General features: G+C 40.4%; 1 protein-coding gene across 2 annotated transcripts in view; it reads right to left on the bottom strand.

Moving 5' to 3' along the window:
• MROH2B (maestro heat like repeat family member 2B) overlaps positions 1 to 20,841 on the bottom strand; it is a 65,064-nt gene extending 44,223 nt beyond the window's left edge. The window contains exons 1-14 of one of the 2 annotated variants that reach the window (XM_085002169.1): positions 20,715 to 20,841; positions 20,263 to 20,592; positions 18,822 to 18,883; positions 17,251 to 17,361; positions 15,826 to 15,985; positions 14,751 to 14,849; positions 11,805 to 11,959; positions 9,083 to 9,223; positions 8,629 to 8,721; positions 8,467 to 8,536; positions 6,422 to 6,535; positions 5,363 to 5,436; positions 3,273 to 3,395; positions 2,165 to 2,278 (exon numbers count right to left, since the gene is read on the bottom strand). In XM_085002169.1, the coding sequence (XP_084858295.1) occupies positions 2,165 to 2,278; positions 3,273 to 3,395; positions 5,363 to 5,436; positions 6,422 to 6,535; positions 8,467 to 8,536; positions 8,629 to 8,721; positions 9,083 to 9,223; positions 11,805 to 11,959; positions 14,751 to 14,849; positions 15,826 to 15,985; positions 17,251 to 17,361; positions 18,822 to 18,883; positions 20,263 to 20,290 (1,344 nt within the window). In that variant the 5' untranslated portion in view covers positions 20,291 to 20,592; positions 20,715 to 20,841. Of the gene's footprint in view, positions 1 to 2,164; positions 2,279 to 3,272; positions 3,396 to 5,362; positions 5,437 to 6,421; positions 6,536 to 8,466; positions 8,537 to 8,628; positions 8,722 to 9,082; positions 9,224 to 11,804; positions 11,960 to 14,750; positions 14,850 to 15,825; positions 15,986 to 17,250; positions 17,362 to 18,821; positions 18,884 to 20,262 lie in introns of both variants that reach the window. The other variant, XM_085002168.1, reaches the window with a different exon arrangement.
• Between the last annotated feature and the right edge of the window lie 210 nt (positions 20,842 to 21,051).

A 21,051-nucleotide genomic window follows, 5' to 3' on the forward strand; every position in this document is an offset into this window, starting at 1 on the left:
CATTCTATATTTTCCTTCCTACTATTATAACCAGGCTCCCATTCCTATGAGTCTCATCTGATCTTATATATAGTCTCTTAGTGCTTAGTCTGCTCTTTATGTCAACCCACTGATTTCCTACAGTTATCATTTAACATTTTTAGCCCTTCAAAACCTTCTCTGACATAACTCATGTGCATGTTTTCTTTGGTCAGTTTCCCAAGGCAATGGAAATAAAAACAAAAATAAACAAATAGGACCTAATCACACAACATTTTGTGCAGCAAAGGAAATCATAAACAAACAAACAAACAAACAAAAAAGACCCTATGGAATGGGAGAAAATACTTGCAAATGAAGTGACCTACAAGGGATTAATTTCCAAAATATACAAACTGCTTATACAACTCAACAGCAAAAAATCAAGCAACCCAATCAAAAAAGCGGGCAGAAGATGTTAACAGACGTTTCTTTAAAGAAGATAAACAGACCAGATAGCCAACAGCCATGTGAAAAGATGCTCAACAACAATAACTATTAGAGAAAGGCAAATCAAAATTACAATGAGGTACCACCTCATACCAGTCAGAATGACCAGACTTTAAAAGTGTGCAAACAATAAATGCTGGAGAGAGGGTGGAGAAAAGGCAACCCTCCTACACTGTTGGTGAGAATGTAAGTTGGTGAGGCCACTGTAGAGAACAGTACGGAGGTTCCTTCAAAAACAAAAAATGAGCTACTGTATGATTCCACAATTCCTTCTGAGCATATATCCAGACAAAACTATAATTCAAAAATATACCTGAATGCCTATTTTCATAGCAGCATTATTCACAATAGGCAAGACATGGAGACAGCCTAAATGGCCATGGACAGATGAATGGATAAAGAAGACGTGGTACATACACTCAATGGAATACTACTAAAAAGAATGAAATCATGCCATACACAGCAACATGGATGGACCTAGAGATATCCTACTCAGTGAAGTAAGTCAGAAAGAGAAAGACAGATACTACATGATATCACTTGTATGTGGAATCTAAAATATGACACAAACGGACCTATCTATGAAACAGAAACACTCATAGACATAGAGAAGAGACTTGTGGTTGCCAAGGGGGAGGAGTGATGGGGGGAAGGATTGGCAGTTTAGGGTTAGCAGATGCAAAATATTTTATATAGAATGGTTAAAAAACAAGGTCCTACTGTAAAGCACAGGGAACTGTATCCAATATCCTCAGATAAACTACAATGGAAAAAAATATAAAAAAGAAAGTATATATACATACAACTGAATCACTTTGCTGTACAGCAGAAATTAATACAACATTGTCGATCAACTATACTGCAATAAAAACTAATACAGTGTTTAGCCCGTGCTTAAAATTTCAGTGTCTCATCAAGGACAAGTAGGAATTTGCCATATCAGACCTTTTGGAGTCTGGCCCTTGACTACTTTTTCATTATTTACTGCTAGATCAGAATTTCCCATATTTTAATATGCATCAGAAATCTTAGAATTTATTTGCATTCAGATTCATGGGCCTCATGCCTAGATATGCCGATTCATTTAGGTCTGGCAAGTAGCCTTAAAACCTGTATCTTACATAAATATCCCAGATAATCCAAACACCATCCCCTATAATACCATCCCAGATAGCGCCTCTCTCTGATCCACTTAAATTGGTTTGTTGATTGTATACTGGCTGTACCATGTATTTCTGGCCACTAAATCCATTCCCAGGTTGTTTTGCTAAAGGAAAATGCAGATTCCAAGCCCCTTTCCCTGAAGTTGAGGTTGTATTAGGTCTTGAATGAGGCCTGAGAATGTGTGCTTTTAACATCTTCCCAGATGAATAGGGAAAGGTTAGTATTCATTGCATTAGTGCCGCCGCTTACTCCTTGACAATATGTCTAAGTCAGTCAGGGGAAGAAGAGAAATAATGTATGAAGATGCTTATAATCTGCCACTTGATGTCCAGATAGAAGACATTAAGTAATGAACACCTGTTTTTGAGGACCTTCTATGTGCTGGCATTGATCATCCCAACATACTTCTTCTAGACAGAGCATCACAAAACTGATGCCACATGGAGTGCAAGCTCGCGTCTTTCCTCCTAAGTGGACAGAACTTCAGAGAGGAGATTAAAGTACCTATGAGGGGTGATAAAAGATGCCTTACCTGAGGCATTCCAATGACCAGTGGATCCAGGGTTTTTAAAACCTCCAGGCTTGTTTCTCGGACAGATTTCTCTCCCATTTCATGCTCCTCAGAATTAGGTTTTATTGGTTTCTCCTTTAAGAAAAATGAAACAGCCGACTTGTTAATAATCCCTGCTGTTGGGCCCCTCTGACTGTGCTTGGATATGTTCTCAGAGTCTGGAGTGGAGAAAATAGCACTCAATTTAATGGGCTTGTGGAATCCAGTGATCTTAGTCTCCAGGACCTAATCCCTGTTTTAAAGTGTTCCTTGGAGAAATGGGTTAGAAAAAGCACCCCTGGCTAAAGCAGAAAAGCCAACACTATGAGGATCCGTGAACCCTGCCAAGGCTCCCTTTTTCCCTCAGACCTTCCCTTATTTTCTCTGGGGCAAAGATTGCTGAAGACACTGCCTCCTGGTGGAGTGGACTGGAATTTCATTTGCAATGAACTTTGATAAGGTCAGTGAGATCATGGTACAAGCTTTGCAGGCTACTGATTCAGTATAACAGGTATGGATGTCTTTTGTTTTCTAGAAATAATTCACTTTCTCTGCCCCTCTTCAAACCACCCCCAAGCCTTCGAGGCCAGACTGCCTCCTCTTTAGGAAGAAATGTGATTTAAGCTAGCTTGGTTTATTGTTCAGAAGTGGTATCTATTGGTGAAAGGGAACTGCGAACATTAGAAGCTGAAAAATTTTATGAATAAGAGTGATAAGACAAATATAACTTCTAAATCAGTTATTGAATTGAACCACAGATATTTTTTTAAAAATCCAGTTTTAAATGGATTCCCCTTGTGGCTCAATGGTAACAAACTCGACTAGTATCTACAAGGATGCTGGTTTGATCCCTGGCCTTGCTCAGTGGGTTAAGGATCCAGTGTGGCCGTGGCTGTGGCACAGGCTGGCAACTGTAGCTCTGATTTGGTCCCTAACCTGGGAACTTCCATATGCTGCAAGTGTGCCCCTAAAAAGAAAATAAATAAATACATACATACATAAATAAGAAGAAAAATAAAACAAAATAATCCAGTTGAGCCAACTGCACTTATTCCAGGGCAGAACTCAAAATGGCACACCCTCTTCATACCAGATTCTTGTTGGACATCGCAAACTGGGAGAAGATGTAGTCAATGAGTGGCCAGCCTTCCCGGGCTTCAATGTAGCATCTTTCACACATGGTCTGGATGAGGAGGAGAGTGGAATTCCTCACCTAGAGTAAGGAAAATGCATTGACGACATTTTACTCTGTTAGGCAGGATGGAAATTTAGATTCTCCTATTCGTCAGCTTTCATGGACTGTTTCAATGGGGTCTTTTCCAAGAATGAGTATAAAGGAAATATTACTCTATAGATGGAGCAGGAGGTGATCCATAGGTTTTAAGGGTCAATGGCAAAGCTCTCTTCAATCAAAATCTTTCTCTCCTAGTTCCTATTCTTTATTACTATATATTGTGAAATATTAGTAACTTTGGGCTAAAACACTGCCTTGCTTTAAAAGTCCTCAGTGAAAGATAGCACATTGAGATAAAGTTTCATAATTCCTTATCCCCAAATCCAAACTCCAAACAACTCTGAAAACTGGGATTTTGTTTCTTAAATTTGATGCCCATTCATTGGTGACAAAACCCAAACTGAACTGTTCTAAAGCTATTCATAGTCTTACTCTATGTAGTGTGAATATTCATATATTTTTTGAAGAAATATTAATAGGTTTGATTGTGGGCTACCATTAGAATAATGCTTTTCTGAAATCTGAAAAAATCATGAATTCTGAAATATGTCTGGCTTTATAGATTGAATAAAGGATTAGGAACTAGTGTTACAAGTTTCTCATGATTTGGCTTCAATTAGTTTATTGGATTGCTTCCCTGGAGGATAGAAAGCTCAGAGCAAATTCCTTAGAGAATGGGTCTTTTAATGGAGCCTGGGAAGAAAACAATAATTTTGAACAGGGAGGCAGGGCTACAAGGTGGCAATTAACAATTAGAACACAGGCACTCAGTAATTTCCCTAAGTGAGGAGAAAGATACATCTTCTATTTTTGCCTGAGGAGCTGGCCTTCCTTAACGTTTCTGTTCTCTTTTATTCTGCCTTAAATCCTAGCAATTCTTGGATTGGCCTGGCCAGTTACTAGGTCAGGCTTTTTGTATATAATCCTTCCATTGTTTTTTATTGCACAGCTTTGGTTATTTAAAGCATAGTTTCTGGTGACCAAAGCCTCTTTGGGGAGTTTTCTGCTCTTCATTGGCTTTGGCTTTTTTTTTTTTTTTTTTTTTTTGTCTTTTTAGGGCCTCAACTGTGGCATATGGAAGTTCCCAGGCTAGGGACCGAATCAGAGCTACAATAGCTGGCCTATGCCACAGCCACAGCCATGCAGGACTCAAGCCATGTCTGTGACCTGCACCACAGCTCACAGCAATGCTGTATCCTTAACCCACTGAGTGGGGCCAGGGCTCGAACCCAAGCCCTCATGCATACTAGTCAGGTTTGTTACCACTGAGCCATTACAGGAACTCTGGCTTTGGTGGCTTTGATACAAGCAAAATATGATTTTCATACAAATAGTACAATTGCTAATTTAAAAAGTTATTCCATTGTAAATTCTAGGTCTTTTATGATGTGGAATAATTTAATCAAGTGATCAGGAGATATTGAGTAAACTAATATGTTCACTTTGCTCTAGGTGCTTGCTCCCTGATTGGAAAATAGGATGTCTCTATTTTCCAGCAGGAAAATGTTCAGGGGTTATTATTTCTTGGAGGAAGAGATATTATCTTTATAATTAACAGTTAATTTTTAAACTATTTGAAGAGCATGGTACAATGATGTTCTGGGCAGAAATCTTTTTTTCTCCTCCACTGAGAAGCCCTTAAACTGAAGGTGCTTTGGACCTTTGCTTTGATAGAGTTTATCTTTTGGGGAAAGATGGAGTTCTTTTAAAAGTAGAACTGATCCCCAAACTCTTTCTAAAGCAGTCTCACAAGTAGACCCTTAAACAGTCAAAACCATTTCATTTACTCCTAAAACTATCATTATCCAAATAAAAGCCTCTATTAATTCCCTTACTTTATTTACTTATTTATTTTTGCCCAGGCCAGGGATCAAACCTTTGCCACAGCAGTGACAACATTGGATCCTTAGCCCACTGAGCCGCCAGGGAACTCTTAATTCTCTTACTTTAATACTGAGGTCACCCAGGACGACTTTGACTGTTTTTTCAATTGAAGTGATGTGCTCTCTCAACTTGGGCTCTGAAAGACAGGGTAAGAAATTGCAAGGCAGTCAGAACACAGTGTGGTCCAGGACTGTTGAAAACCCATTAGAGTTATGGTATATAATTGCAACATCTCTGGTCCTTAAACATTTTATGTTGTTCCTTCTCCTTTTCCAGCTCTTTAAAGATGTTGATGGCATTTTTGTTCTATATCACATTTCGTTTCATTGTGTTTAAACTGTCAGATTCTTAAGTGGATTCAATACATCATGCCTAATGGATCAGCTTTAAATTCTGTAAACTATTTCATGTTTCTTATGCCAATTCTTCAATAAATCTCAGGACAAATTGAATCAAAAAAACTATTATACTGCAGTGTAAAAATGAATGATCATATTTTACCAAATCTAAGATATCAGTTTTATGAGGCATTATTGCACAAAAAGTGAAAAACTACAGGCTGATGATAATTAAAGATGCTATCAGTTATAAGATGCATTCTGATATTGTGAAAGTATGTGCCTTCTGGAATTAATAAACTATGAAAATTTATTAAATTCTACTCTTTTCTAAGTGTACTAATTTTTAGAATATTGTACATTCTTCCTACTCACCTTCTGTTTATTGAGCTGCTTAGCCAGTTTGCTCTTTTATTCATTTATTTATTTACCCTAGCCTCAGCATGTGGAAGTCCCCAGGCCAGGGATCCACCTGTGCCACAGCAGTGACCTGAGCTAGCAGCAGTGACAAAACAGATCCTTAACCTACTGAGCCACCAGGGAATTCCACTAGCTCTTTTAAATTCTAGACTCAATTCTGAAATATTCTACTCATCTACTAGGTGCATCCATAAATATCATGAAAGAAGAGAGGTAACTGGAATGCCTATTTAAAAGAAGTAGATATTGAATATGATTTTTTCTAAACATCCCAAAGACATAGGATAGAATTGGAGAATGCAGAGGCTTTGGTTTGCTTCTTGGTACAAAATAAACCACTCTGGCTTCCTCTTGATTGCTTACCCTCGTCACTGACAGCCGATCTTAACAAAGACAAGATTCCCACTCGAATGGCTTCATTATTACTTCTCATTTGTTCATCAAAAAATTCCATCAGGTCTGCAGGGCTGGACCGCGCTATGGGTTTAAGAAATACTGGAGTCATACGAATTCATTTTCACCTCAGGTAAAATACTTGTGAATGGGAAGAGAATAATTCCATGAGGATTGTCAGTCACTTTCCAGTTGGTTATCAGATTTCATTACGTCTGTGCTTCTTTAGCATCATAAAGTTAATTAAGTAGTTTGGTCACTAAGAGAGCAAGGCCCACTCCTGTTCATACATGTGATTATAACCTTATTTGGAAATTAGGTTCTTTGTAGATGAAATTGAGTGAAGATGAGGTCATCTGGATTCAATACGGCTGGTATCTTTATAAGAAAAGGATAGAAGACACAGAGACACAGAGGGACAGCTTGTGAACATGGAGGCAGAGACCAAAGTGATGTTTCAACCGCTGTGCAGCTGGAGACTTGGAGGGGTGGAGGAAGCAGAGAAGAGTGAAGAGAGGTCTGGGTGGTTTGGGTTGGGCACATCAGAGATAAAGTGAAAATGTTAATTAGGCTAGGACGTAGAACAGTGGAAAGTACAGGAAGGGAAGGGTCAGTTAGGAGAGAACCAGACCCCACTAGAAAGGTATGCAGTGAAGTAGTGGAAATGACATATTTGGCGAAGGGGGAAGGTGGAAATGGGGACATACGATTGCTTTTGCCCCTCAACCTGAGGGACTGTGCCAGAACCCTTGGACCTCGGTTCTTCTGCTGTAACCTGTGTCAGGCATCCTAACTAGGTGATGGGTGGGACTGTGATGCGAAAGCAAGAAGCAAAGGGAGGAAGTGAAGGAGGGAGACAGAGACAAGGAATATATGCCAAGAGACAACAAAGAAGAAAAAAAAGGGTGACTTTGAATTGAGGGAGTTTCAAATAATCTCAAATACCAAGAAAAAAGCATTTCCTAGACTTAGGGTTACCAGCTTGTACTGGTTTGACTGGAAATAAACCCATGCATATGGTCAATTAATTTTCAACAAAGGAACCAAGAATATATAATGAGGAAAGAATAAACTCTTCAATAAGTAATGCTGGGGAAACTGGATAGCTGCATACAAAAGCCCAAAATTGGATTCCTACCTGACACCATACACAAAAATTCAGTCAAAATGTATTTAAGACTTGAGCACAAGACCTAAAACTGTAAAACTTGTCGAAGCAAACATAGGGAGTAAATTCCTTGACATTGATCTTGGCAATGATTTTATTTAATTTGATGCCAAAAGCAGAGGCAACAAAAGCAAAAATAAACAAGTGGGACTACATCAAACCAAAAAGCTCCTGCTCAGAAAAGGAAACTATCAACAAAATGAAAAGGCAATATATGGAATTGGGAAAAATATTTGCCAACCGTATATCTGGTAAGGGATTAATATCCCAAATATGCCTGGAACTTTTTGGGTTTTAGAACTGAGAGTTCTATTTCCCTGGAAGTCCTTTAGTCCCAGGCAGACCACGATGATTTGTCACCCTACCTATGAACTTCTTTTGGGAACAGAAAGAATAGGGAAAGGAGTTCCCGTCGTGGCGCCGTGGTTAACGAATCCGACTAGGAACCATGAGGTTGCGGGTTCGGTCCCTGCCCTTGCTCAGTGGGTTAACGATCCGGCGTTGCCGTGAGCTGTGGTGTAGGTTGCAGACGCGGCTCGGATCCCGCCTTGCTGTGGCTCTGGCGTAGGCCGGTGGCTGTAGCTCCGATTCGACCCCTAGCCTGGGAACCTCCATATGCCGCGGGAGCGGCCCAAGAAATAGCAACAACAACAACAACAAAAAGACAAAAGACAAAAAAAAAAAAAAAAAAAAAAATAGGGAAAGACACAGAATGCTTCGAGTTGAAGAAATATTTTGTGTATATGTGTGAAAGGAACGAATGTGACAATTTGTAGACACTTCATCCTTGTTGTTGTTATCACTTGGAGACATTTTAATTAAAAACCCTCTGGACGCTGGGTCCTACCTAGAATGAGGAAACAGCTTGAAGCTTCGATTTCATTTTCTTTCACTGGAGGTTCTGGAACTCTGCACACCTGGATGAGAAGGAAAAAATCAGGTGGTAGATATTAAAAACAGAAACCTGGTGAAAATGAAACAATCAGATTTGACAGCATGGTCTTCTTACCTGCTGGAGTAAATTGATAAAGATGGTTTTCTTCAAGGCTTTTGGAAGGATAATGTTGTAAAGGACCGCTGCGGTCAATATTTGTCTTAGACTCTGGAAGGAAAGCTCTCGAAGGTTAGTTGGAACCTGCCCATGAAGCAGCAGCACAAGATGTAGAAGGCAAAGAAATTATGTTTTGTAAGGAGAACAAACCCATAATCTTCCCCTTGTTACCGGTTTCCTTTAGGAGTTTCAGCCCCTCTACCTTATCCAGCGCCCCAGCAGCTTGAACAGAGGAAATCCCTTTCTGAGTGGCCACCGTCCAGCTATGCCCATCTCTTCTCTACCTTGTAATTCCCCAAGAGGTATTTAAGTTTAGCTGCCCAAACAGGGGTTTAAGTCCCTTAGGTCCTCCAGGAGAACTGCTCCTCAACTATCTGAGTCAGAATCAGTTTCTTTAGGGTGTGGCTCTTACCTGAGTGACGTGGAAATCAATCTCTTTGTCTTTATACTGCTTCAGGAGCCAGGGGACCTGGCCCAGGGCGTATTCACAGAGGTCTTCCCGATGGAGCAGTAGGCTCACTGTGGGGCCATGAGCCTTCACGATGGCCAAAGTCTGCAGAGGCAGCACACAAACACTGTTTCTAATGCTTCATCACGCTTTTTGTACATTTCTCAGGATTATACCAGGGTTACCCCCACCTCCAAAAAAAAAAAAAAAAAAAAAAAACCAAAAAACTTTCCTCACTGCTTTCAATTGAGAAAGGTTTCTTCAAAAAACATTTAGGTTAAGATCATTGTATGAAGCAGAGTTATATTTATATTTGTGTTTATATCTACATCTGTATCTATGTTAATACTCATTTCAATATTTGCCCTGCTCTTCTATTTCTTTAATCTCTCTCTAATAGGTCATTTCCTTTCAGCATATTAACAAATTTAAAACTTTCCTTATATTAAAAAATTCTTTGACTCCATATCACTTTGACCCCACTATTATTCTTTTTTTTTTTTTTTTTTTTTTGTCTTTTTTTTGCCATTTCTTGGGCCGCTTCCGCGGCATATGGAGGTTCCCAGGCTAGGGGTCCAATCGGAGCTGTAGCCACCGGCCTACGCCAGAGCCACAGCAACGCGGGATCCGAGCCGCGTCTGCAACCTACACCACAGCTCACGGCAACGCCGGATCGTTAACCCACTGAGCAAGGGCAGGGACCGAACCCGCAACCTCATGGTTCCTAGTCGGATTCGTTAACCACTGCGCCACGACGGGAACTCCCCCACTATTATTCTCATCCATTTCTATTTTTCTTTCGTTTCCAAGCTTTTTGAAGGAGTGGCCTGCCTTTTAGATCTCCATTCCCAAGTCCCATTTACTTCTCAATCCACTATAAACTGGCTTCCATTGACATGAAAAATGAACAAGTACAAAATATAAATGCAATATATACTGATGATAAGAATTTAGAAATCACAAAAATTAGGATGAAGCAGAAAATATAGTGAAAACCTAATGCCCACTGTAAATAGATAATTACAGTTTGGTGTATTTTTAATGCTTTTTTTTAATTTGACTCAGCCTTTCCATCTTTTTTTCTATGTATTTTAATTTCCTAATGGAGTTCCCTGGTGGCTCAATGGATTAAGGATCTGTCATTGTCCGTGCTGTGGCTTGGGTCACTGTTGTGGTACGGTTTGAGCCCTGGCTTGGGAACTTCTGCATGCTGCAAGGGTGGCCAGAAAATTGACCCCATTCTTTAATCTATAGTTCCATATTCTGCTTTATCTACATAATATTACATTCTTTTTTTCTATTAGCTAAATTTTGCCACCTCACAACTTGTGGTTAATAATAATAACCATTTATTATACTCCATACTGTGTGCCAGCTGGAAGGTTCTTCTACCACATTTCCATGCAAATTTCAAGATTTTTCTTGCTTGAGCACCCCAGCAATGGATTCTGTAGATCTGTCTTTGTTTCTTGCAAATCATATCTTTCTTAGTTTCTAAGATATCATTCTTCTTGCTTAAACCCTTCCAAGATTTCTTACTTCTTAAAAAAAAAAATAAAGTCCTATGTAGCATTCAAGGCTCTTTATTGTATGGCTGAACCATCTTTTTGGTTTCTTTTATTTCTGCCTCTTTATATCCTCCTTTTCCTTCCCCCTTATCCTTCTCCCATGGGATTCCCGCGAATGTCATATTATCCCATCTTCAGTCTATGCTTCAGTGGGTTTTGTCCCCTCTTTAGGGACTGCATCTCCCCAGCACTAAATGACTTCATGGGTTGCAAGCTCAATTCCAATGTCATGGCCTTTCCAGTGCTCACCAGGAGTTAAGTGCTTCTCTCCATGTGCGCCTTATTACTTTGTGTACCTTCTTGTTACTCTTCCTGTGGGAAGCTAGGAGAGCAGTCAGCAAATTTGCATTGCATTTTGTTTTTCAAGTGGCTGGAAGAAAAGACTTCTACAGGATATTTTAAAAGTTTCATGTTTGCTAATGACTTAACTATCCCAGAATGTTAAAAAAGAAATGCTTTAATAGCTCAAAGTATAGAAAAGAAACTGAACTAGAGAAGATAGCTAAGTGCTACATCTTTTATAATACAGCAATAAAGAGACCCAAATAGGATACAATTTAGCCTACTTTAAAAAATTATAGCAATTAAGCAAGATAAGGATGGGATTATATATGTGAATGCACTTTGTAATCTATTCTTTAAAAGGCACTACACTATTTTGAAGCTGCCAAGTCATTCTTTAGATGTGATTTTAATTCATTGTAATATTCACGGATACAGGAAATTTCTATGTACTGGTGCTTTTCCTAATCAGTGACTCAGCCCAAATATAGGTTATGATGTATGGCATATTTTGCTCATTTTAGATATTTGTTGTTCTCTCCACACATTGGCATGTCAGTTCCATGAGACTGGGGATTGGGCTGTACTTCATCTCTGCTGTATCCCCAGCTTGTGGAATGATATCTGGCATGCCATGGGGAATCAATAAGTATTAGTTGAAATAATGAGTACATTGGGATTTGAAGCAGGAAAAACAAAAAAATTTAATAAGTCTGATAAAATACAACACATGGCTCTCCAAATGAACCAAGGTTAATTATCATGTCAAAAAGAGAAGAGGAAGCTCAACCAACATGCAGGGAGAGCTAACTTGAGACATGCTGAACCCCACTCACCTGCGTGGGCGAGGTCGTGGGGGCCCACTTGTCCATGATGTAGCGGAACAGCATGAAGATCTTGTCAGAGAGCCGGTTGGCATCCAATCTGGGATATGGGAAGTCTCTCCAGTGGTTGACGTACTTGTAAATGGCTTTGCTGAACTTCTCAAGGGCTGCATTTCCAAAACAACCACAGAATGAGAGAGATATCAAGATGGGAAGGACCATAAAATAATTGGAGAAGAGTGTGCTGATAATTAGCAAATGTGTAATAGTTTCTATAAAATTTTATGACCGTACCAAGTACATACATAAAAATGTGTTCCTCCATTTTAGAGAAATGTAGATTAAAACCACAATGAGATACTATAACATACCGTCTGGAATTGCTAAAATTTCAGACAGTCAATGCCAAGGGTAGACCAGACTAAGGTGCAGCTGGTATTTTTACATTCTGCTGGTAGAGTAGGAATTGATAAAAACACTTTTGAAAGCTCTTTGGAATTACTCAACCAAAGCTGAATATGCATTATCTACGACCAAGAAATGCTAATCTGAGGTATACAGCCATTAGATGTGTGTACATATAGGCACTAAAACTTGTACAAGAATGTTCCTATTCACTTTTTCTTTGTAATAGCCTCAAACAAGAACCGATCCAAATATTTGCCAACAGGTAGAGTGGAAACATACATTGTGGAATAGACATGTAGTAGTGTTCAGAAATGAAAATGGACTATAAGTCTGTGAAACAACATATATGGATCTCACAAGAGGCAAAACTAATCGATGATGTTAGAATTCAGGATTGTCATTACTCTTGGAGAGGATGGAGAGAGTGATGATTGATGAAGGGAGCTTCCAGGGTATTAGTAATGTCCAACTTCTTGACCTGAGTGATAGTCAGATGGAAAGTTTAGTTTGTGACAACTCATCAACTTGTATACTTCTGATTTGTATGTTTTTCTATGTGTCTGTTTTACCGTAATAAAATTTAAAAAACTTGGGCTCATAAAAATATCATTTATATATGTATCATATATATTTGCATCAAATGCATTAAATAATATAATTTTTTTCCTTCAGCTTCTCATGCTATCCTTTTCATTTGGAAGTAAAAAACATTGTAGTTTGCTCTCTCAAGGATACGTCATGTGTACATACTAAGGAAAAGATCCTGGGTATCTTAGCTTTACGGCTGGTCTTTAATTGGTTCATTCCCATTCCCTCCAAAGTCTGATAACCTCATGTTATGTTTTGCCAAATCTTTGTGTGTGTGTGAATGTGTCTTGCACTGGCCTATAAATCAGTGAGGAGGGATGGTGTCTTGTTTATTGGTGGTATCTGAAACAAAGATGTCTGTTGATTTGGTGATTGATTGAAGGCACAGATAAATGGATGGATGGATGGCTACTAAACTTTATACATTTTCTTTACTGGCACTCAGGCAAAAGTTGCTTTAGGACCAAAGAGCACTTAGATAGTTTAATTACACACAGAGAATTCCCTTATTCATTACCATGATGATTTCTTTTTTTTTCTTTTTGTCTTTTTAGGGCTACACCCACAGCACATGGAAGTTCCCAGGCTAGGGGTCCAATCAGAGCTGTAACTGCCGGCCTACACCCCAGCCACAGCAACACAGGATCCAAACTGTATCTGCAACCTACACCACAGCTTACAGCAACGCCAGATCCTTAACCCACAGAGCAAGGCCAGGGGTCGAACCCACATCCTCATGAATACTAGTCAGGTTCATTAACCACTGAGCCACGATGGGAACTCCCCCACGATGATTTCTAATTTTATTCTCTTTTACCTTCTTGGTTATCAATATTGGAAGTAAAAATGCTATTAGAGGCAACGATGTTTATTTTATTTGCAGGAACATGATATTAGTTGTGATAGTAAGTAGGGAAAGTAAAAAGTGTTGAAAAGAAGGCTAATCTTTTAGCATAGTGGTTCAAGTCCTTGAGTTAGACTGTCATAGTTCAAATCTTGTCTCTGGAACATAGTAGCTGTGATTGCAGGCAAGCTGTTGAACTTTTCTAAGCCTCAATTTTCTCATTTGTAATGTGAATGGAAACTGTTATCTTCCTAATGGGGTCACTGTGAAGGTTAAGAAAGAACTGGGTTGATAGGTAAAGAAGACATTCCTGACAGCATGGGCTTTAAAGTATCATAAAACAGTAGTGCTGGGGATGCCAGAGGTGGAAGGGATCTTAGCAATCACTTCGTTTGTTGTCTTAGAGGTGAAATTGAGGTTGAGTGAAGGACAGAGTCATCTGATGGCTCAGTGGCTCGGAGGTAAGAGGCTGGGTCTCCAGAAGCCCCTCTCTGTGCTGTAAATGCTTTTCCCAGGACTTCCAGGTCATATTCTTCTCTATAGACTATTGATTACTGTAGATGCCTTTCACTTTGGGGGTAGAAGACTCTGTGACCACAGCTGATTTACCTATTTTCTTTGGTTTTGTGATTGTTTGTATCTTGATTAGATAGTTTACTTATCATTATTACAATGTGGCATTATAAAGAGATGCCAAAATTTAGCTTATGGCTAAGAGCTGGTAAAAGCTCATAATTACTGTAGAGAAAGTGTGAGCCTCTTGAAGAAGGAGGTAGAAACGGGGGCGGTGTGGGATAGTGGAAAGAATATGGACTGGGTGGTCTATAGACCTGAATGCCACCTCTCCGTCACTGACTGTCCCCACCTTGAGAAAGTCACTTAACATCCGTGACCCTCAGTTTCTCATCTGTAAAATGGGCTTATAGTACTTCCCTTGCAGAATTGCTGTGAGGATTGACAGAGATCATTCCCTGCAGCGGCCCTTCCATGGGGTAGGCACTCAAGCAACGGTAGCTACTATGACCAGAAAGGACGAGACTGGAGTAAAAGGAAACAGAAGACATTTGCTCCATCCATAGTGCAGTTGTAACGAAGAGGGAACGGCAGGGGATACCCACCAAGACAGAAAGCTCCCCTCATCCTCTCCTCCTCGGCCAGCCTGAGCATGGTTTGCATGGTGAGCAGGGTCATCATCATGAAGGGGATGCTCTGAGACACTGCAGGAAGGGGCACGAGAGAAGAAGGGTGTTATCTCTTCATATTAACAGCAAGCACTTTGGGAGTTCCCACCGTGGTGCAGTGGGTTAAGAATCTGACTGCAGCAGGTCAGGGTGCTATGGAGGCACAGGTTTGATCCCTGTGGGGGGGTGTGTGTGTGCAGTGGGTTTAAAGATCTGGCATAGGTCATAGCTACAGGTAGGATTCAATCCTTGGTCTGGGAAATTCCACATGCCTTCCACTTCCATGTGGGAGTGGCCATAACCAAAAATCAGCAAGCATGTCAAAGCTCCCTCCGTAGGGGAGGCAGATGAAGTGCAGTGGGAAGAGGTTCTCCTCTATCCCTCCTCCTCTATATGCGAGGTTGTAGATAGAGAACCAAAGCGTGGTTGGTCTAAGGTAAAATACTTGCTATAGGCCACCTGTACCAAGAGCACATATGGAGTTTCTGGGAGAGGGATCAGATCCAAGCCAGAGTTGTGACTTTTGCTGCAGCTGCAGCAGTGCTGGATCCTTTAACGCACTGTGCTGGGTCAGGGGTCAAACTCCATCCCATTTCGCTACAGTGGGAACATTTTATTACTGTTCATCCCTCCCACCAGAACTTCCCTGTGTCCCAAAGGTGATAGGTGATCAATAAATATCTGTTAAATAAAGTGGTATAGAAAAAACATCCTAAGAAACTTTTATTTTATGTGTGAGTTTAGTGGTTTGCAGACTATGGCTTACGGAAAATGTGCTTCTGCAAACACAAAGGCAGATGAAAGGGAAGATGAGGGTGAGAGAAAGTCCAGCCAAATTCAGAGCAGCACAGACTCATGACTGGCCAGCAGGCTCCTCTGGGCTGAAAAACAATGGCCCCAATCCCTCATCATTATTTTTTAGTACTGAAGAAGGAAGAGATCCTTTCCTTCCTTCTGTTTGCTCCCACTTGGGTTTAGACAATTAGTCAGGGTGACAGTATTCCCTCCATACCGTAGCTGGTTGCCAGTTCAGCCAGGGCAAGCACGATGAATTCATTTGGTAGCTCCAGGATCCTGAAGTTACTTTGTACTTCATACATCACCGAGTTGAAATCATGTGCAGCAAGAGACACCAGCACCTCACCTGCTAGCATTCTGATTTCCCTGAGGATCTGAGGAAAAAAAGGAAAATAACAATAACAGCTAGACAAAAAGCGGCAGGAGTTAGCAGAGGGGGAGATAGTTTACATATTACGTATAAATTCCTCACCTTATCAATAGAGGGAGAACAGGCTGTTGCAAACCCCAGTGTGGAAGACTCTAGGTGTCAGTGGCTGGGAAAGCAGAGGTCATTCAAAAGCACCTCAAAATGAGATTTTACTAAGGTTCTTATAAACTTGAGGCCATACACGTTTTCTTCCTAATTAATCAGGTACCACGAACCTAAAAATTCTGTTTTATGTTTAAGTGATATGAATTACTGAAGGAAATGGAGGAAGAAAAATGGGGTTTTAATATAGTCCTGACCTAATTATCCTTGATATTGGAAATATTTGGAGGAACTTCTGCTTTTGGTAATGGTGAATTCAGTAAATTTGATTAACTTTCTTGCTGAGGAAAGTAAAAAGTACTGGGCAAGATATTACGAAATATTCTCATAGAAAACATCAAAGACATCACAATATAATGTGGAATGAATTACTTACTTGAGATCTGGACAAGGTTGGAAATCCAGAGAGATAAACCCAAACCCTGCTCTTGAGGCTGCTTTGCAGCATTTTGAGACACAGTCAGAATTCAGGGCCAACCAAAGGTGAGACCCTGGTCATCCTACCTCTTATGTTTTGGGCTTTTATTGAGGTGAAAGGTTAAATTGGTTCTCCATGGACTGTAGTCCAACTTTGAATCACTAAAGTTGCCCAGGAAAATCTCAAACACTGAAATTAATCATAGATTGTTTGTGCCCCAGGTAAACAAGTAAAACTCCTTTCTGGTAGGAAATAACTTTAAGACTCAAATTATTTTTTTTACAAATAATTTTCCAGATATGAAGCCTAGTATACACAGATAAGTAGGCACATGAAGAGATAAGAATTCATACAAGAGTCAGGAAATCTGGGTTCTAGCTCTTTGTTCTGCCAATAGATAGCTGTGTTACATTGAAAAAGTCTTTATAAGCATCAATTCCCTCAGCTAAACGTGGATTGTATATTACCTCTAAAGACCTGCTTAGCTCTACCTCAGTTTCCTCATCTGAGAAGGAGTAAATAATAGGTGCTATAACTGTATTTAAGTTGCCATGAAGAACAAATAAAAGTGACCTGTGGTCCTGGCTGTGCTGCAGAAAAAGCTTATGGATGTCTGCATAGGTGCAGTTGGTCACTTAAAGACATGTTGCTGACCCCGACACTGACTCATCATTGAGGATCAAACTTACATTGTTGTCTCTCATGTCCTTAGAAGCATAAAAAATCAGTCTTTGGACAATTGCATCATCCAAGATGTCGGAATTCTGAATAACGGAAGTGAGATGACCGTAAATGTCTTCCTGTGAACATACAAGGTTGTACACAGAAATTTGAGTGGCAAACTAAAGGAGTCGGATAAAGTCCAGATGAATAACACCAATACACTAAGTAACATGTGTCTACTACACAGTGGATTTTACATATCCTACTTAGGGCGCCCTTGACATAAGATGCATCTTTAGATGTCAAAGGCAGACTTCGGAAAGCAGAGTTCATTCTGAAAACTGTCTTGAGTACATTTCTGTGACAAAATCTAACTGAAGGCAGGGACCGCGTTGCAGGGTACTCAGGGCAATGGAAATGCCCATCAACCTAACTACTGCTCTTACCACCAGGGATTGACTGTGGCCTTGAGGAAGACAGTGCGATTCCCAAAGAAGCTGCTAAATTAGGAAACTTTTTCCTAAAGGGGATTTATAGGCCCTTGCTTCATTCCTGCCTTTGTAGAGAAAGTAGAGTCCTTTTCCATAGCGCTGCAGCCTCTGGGAATTATATGGCTATAGCAGAAGCTGTGTGTGAGGGCTCTTTTCAATGTCTTAGGTGGCCACATGGCTTTGAAAGATGAGAGACTGATGTTCTAAAATTTCCCAGAGCCTCAGGCTTGCTGCTTGAGGTACTATGCCTATGTATAGGGTGTAAAATAACTCCCTTTGCCTAAGGGATTCTAATACGCAGAACGACTTGCCCTTCACAGGGAGGCTACATGGAATAATGAGTAGGAGCAGTATTCTGGAGTCAGACTGGCTTGTGTTTGGATGTAGTCCTGCTGTTCTTAGCAAGTCATGTAACTTCTCTGGGCCTCACATTTCTTGTTCGTCCGGTATAAATATCGATATCTACTTCATAGCTGTGCGGAGTGAATATAATACAATACACTAGTGTTTAGAAAGCATGGAGCACTCTATTCCCTAGCTAGGTGTTCAATGAAGGGGAACTATTATTTACAAATGCTGTTGAAGCCAGGGAAGCCTTTAAATCTCAGAGAAATACCTCTTTAATTGTGAAACAGCATTACAGATATAGGGGAGATCTACGGGGATTTTCATAGGAGCTCTGAAATTGCTTACAAGACATTTGATTCTGTCCAAAATATGCATAAAATATTTGGTCCACACCAAAAAGTCCTTGATATGTTTTAGACAAGACCAAATGTCTGCCAACCTTCAAATTACACAGGACGAGGCTCTAAGCTACATTGTTGTAAGTCTGACACCCCTTTATTTTCATGTCATGTATAAGGTTATGGAAGGGAGCATTCTTTTCCTAGCTTCTATAATTGGATTCTCTAAACCCTCAAATGCCAAACATCATTGTTTAAGCATTACAATGATTTCCCTTAAAACTGCATTTTCTGAAAAAATCGAATGCCACTTAAGAAACCAGGGATCAAAGAGGAAGGTAAGGCAAAGAAGTAAATATATCAAGTGTAATAACTGGACTAGAAAAAGTGAATGGGGAAGAGATTCTTTATTTTTCTTACCTTGCTAATGTTATCTTCTTTGTTCAGCAAGCCGAGAGTGAGATTGATGTCTCCAAAAGTCTCTAAAATGGACAGGAAGAGAAGAATTAAGTATGGGCTGAAAAGCCCTCCTGTTAGTTACTATGTAATAGTCATAGAAAGTTTTTTCTTTTCTCATCTTTCTCTTCTTCTCTCTCTCTTCTTTCTTTTTTTCTCTCTGATTTCCTCTCTCCTCCTCTCTTCCTCTCGACTTCCAGATCTTTGATGGCAGGAATTGTGTCTTATTAGTATTTCATACACTTAACATACTTGAAAATAGCAGATGCTGGAGTTCCTATCGTGGCTCAGTGGAAACAAATCCAACCAGGAACCATGAGGTTGCGGGTTCGATCCCTGGCCTTACTCAGTGGGTTAAGGATCTGGTGTCGCTGTGAACTGTGGTGTAGGTCACAGATGTGGCTCGGATCTGGTGTTGCTGTGGCTGTGCTGTAAGCCCCCGGCAGCTATAGCTCTGATTGGACCCCTAGCCTGGGAACCTCCTTATGCCATGGGTGCGGCCCTAAAACAAAACAAAACAAAAGCAGGTGCTTAGTATTTTTTCAAAACCTGAATTAAATGTGGAGGTCAAGATAAAAGATGCTAGATCCCTATTTATCCCCTCCAATCATGTAGGCATCACCCTATATCCTCCTAGTGAGGCTCAGCTCCAAATTCCATGAACTGAATCCCTTATACCTGACTTGGGTAGGAGAGGGCAAGAGTGTAATATGGCTGGTTATTTCCACCTCCTTTCTCAATCCCCCTCCATCTTCTCTGCATTTGTCTTTCTCTCTGTCTTCCCTTCTGGCCCTGCTAGGTCCCTCTTCTGGTCCCATGATCATGGAAACAGTACTTTTGGATAACAACCTAAATATTTTTGACTTGCACTTTCCAGAATTGAGTAAAGCTCTTTGGCTTTGGAAAACTGAAAAGACATCTTTGAGTCAAAGGCATTGCACAATATCACACCACATGGCAAGCTGGTTGGAGGGATACTTCTGGATGTGGTGATTTCCCACAAGCCTCCAAATCAAACAACATTCTCCTTTAGTGGTCTTTTTTTGGCAAAGAAGAGTATTTCCAAAGGACTCAGCCAGTACTTAAGATTAAATAAGAAACTGCCTTTCTTTGCATTGTAGTCACTCTCTCCTCAAGTAGACTATACACATTTTAAAAGAAGGCAAAGAAGCAAAATCATCTCTCAGGCTTCTAGTCTACCATTGGTCCTTTACAATCCACGTGCTTTTATTATTTTGGAATAAAGGGAGAGTAGAGAGAAAGAATTTTATTTTAGCATAGCTTTTTACAAAACCTTTAAGCCGTATAGATTTCTGTCAATGACACATACCATTCCCCACCTCACACGGGCCTATGGCCACATAGACACAAAACACCTGACTACTCAGGAGCTGATCATGCTTACCTGCAGATTCCTCTGTGTCCTCAGCCATGCCTTGGCTGTTTCAGGCCCTCTTAGAGGCAGCACCTAAGTATCAGAGATAGTAAGGCTAACAAATCAAAGAAGCAGGCTGGTAAGATTCTCACATAAGGTTCATATAAAGGTCTCTAAATTATAAAGTCCCTCCTCCACTCAGTTGGCACAATGATCTGGAAGTTTTCAGCGATGGGCTGCGGCCGAGGAAGATGATGCTGTATTCTCCCACTATGACATTTTCTTCCTTCTGGGCTCCTGCTGACCAACAAAATGGCCTCATCTCACCGGATATTATCCCTTTGGTGGAGATCAGAGTATCTGAGAGGGAAGAAATTAGAAACTGAAACTCAAACCATTTTTGGAGACCAAAGTTTTTCTCCCTAAACCTGGGTCCATTGATCACAAATTTGGGAAAGGTTTTCCGTGGTCACTCTACTGGCCTGGTGTTGGTAAAGCCTTTATGGGGATCTTGTTGATTGTTCTGCTTGGTGAAAGTCAGAAGCACAAACGGGGCATGCTCAGTGGCCCAGAATGCCTGCCAGGGGCAGTTGAATGGAATGTCCAACTGACGGCAGCAAAGCAAAACCTCAGCCTCCCTCCCCACTCCACCCCATCACTGACTTCATCTGCGTGCTGTCCTCACTCCAAGCTCAAGTTTTTCCTGACTCTGTTCGTTCTTTATATTTTCAAATCATTCATTATTCAGACCTCTTGGCTATACTGCTTTCAACTTGACTAATACTCAAACCTGTTCTCCATACCCACCTAATCCTAAAT

This window comes from Sus scrofa, chromosome 16, assembly GCF_054392235.1.
Source record: "Sus scrofa isolate SSC_HxYL_T2T_F1_AM1 chromosome 16, Sscrofa_HxYL_maternal_Yorkshire_Landrace_v2.0, whole genome shotgun sequence".
Lineage (NCBI taxonomy): Eukaryota > Metazoa > Chordata > Mammalia > Artiodactyla > Suidae > Sus > Sus scrofa.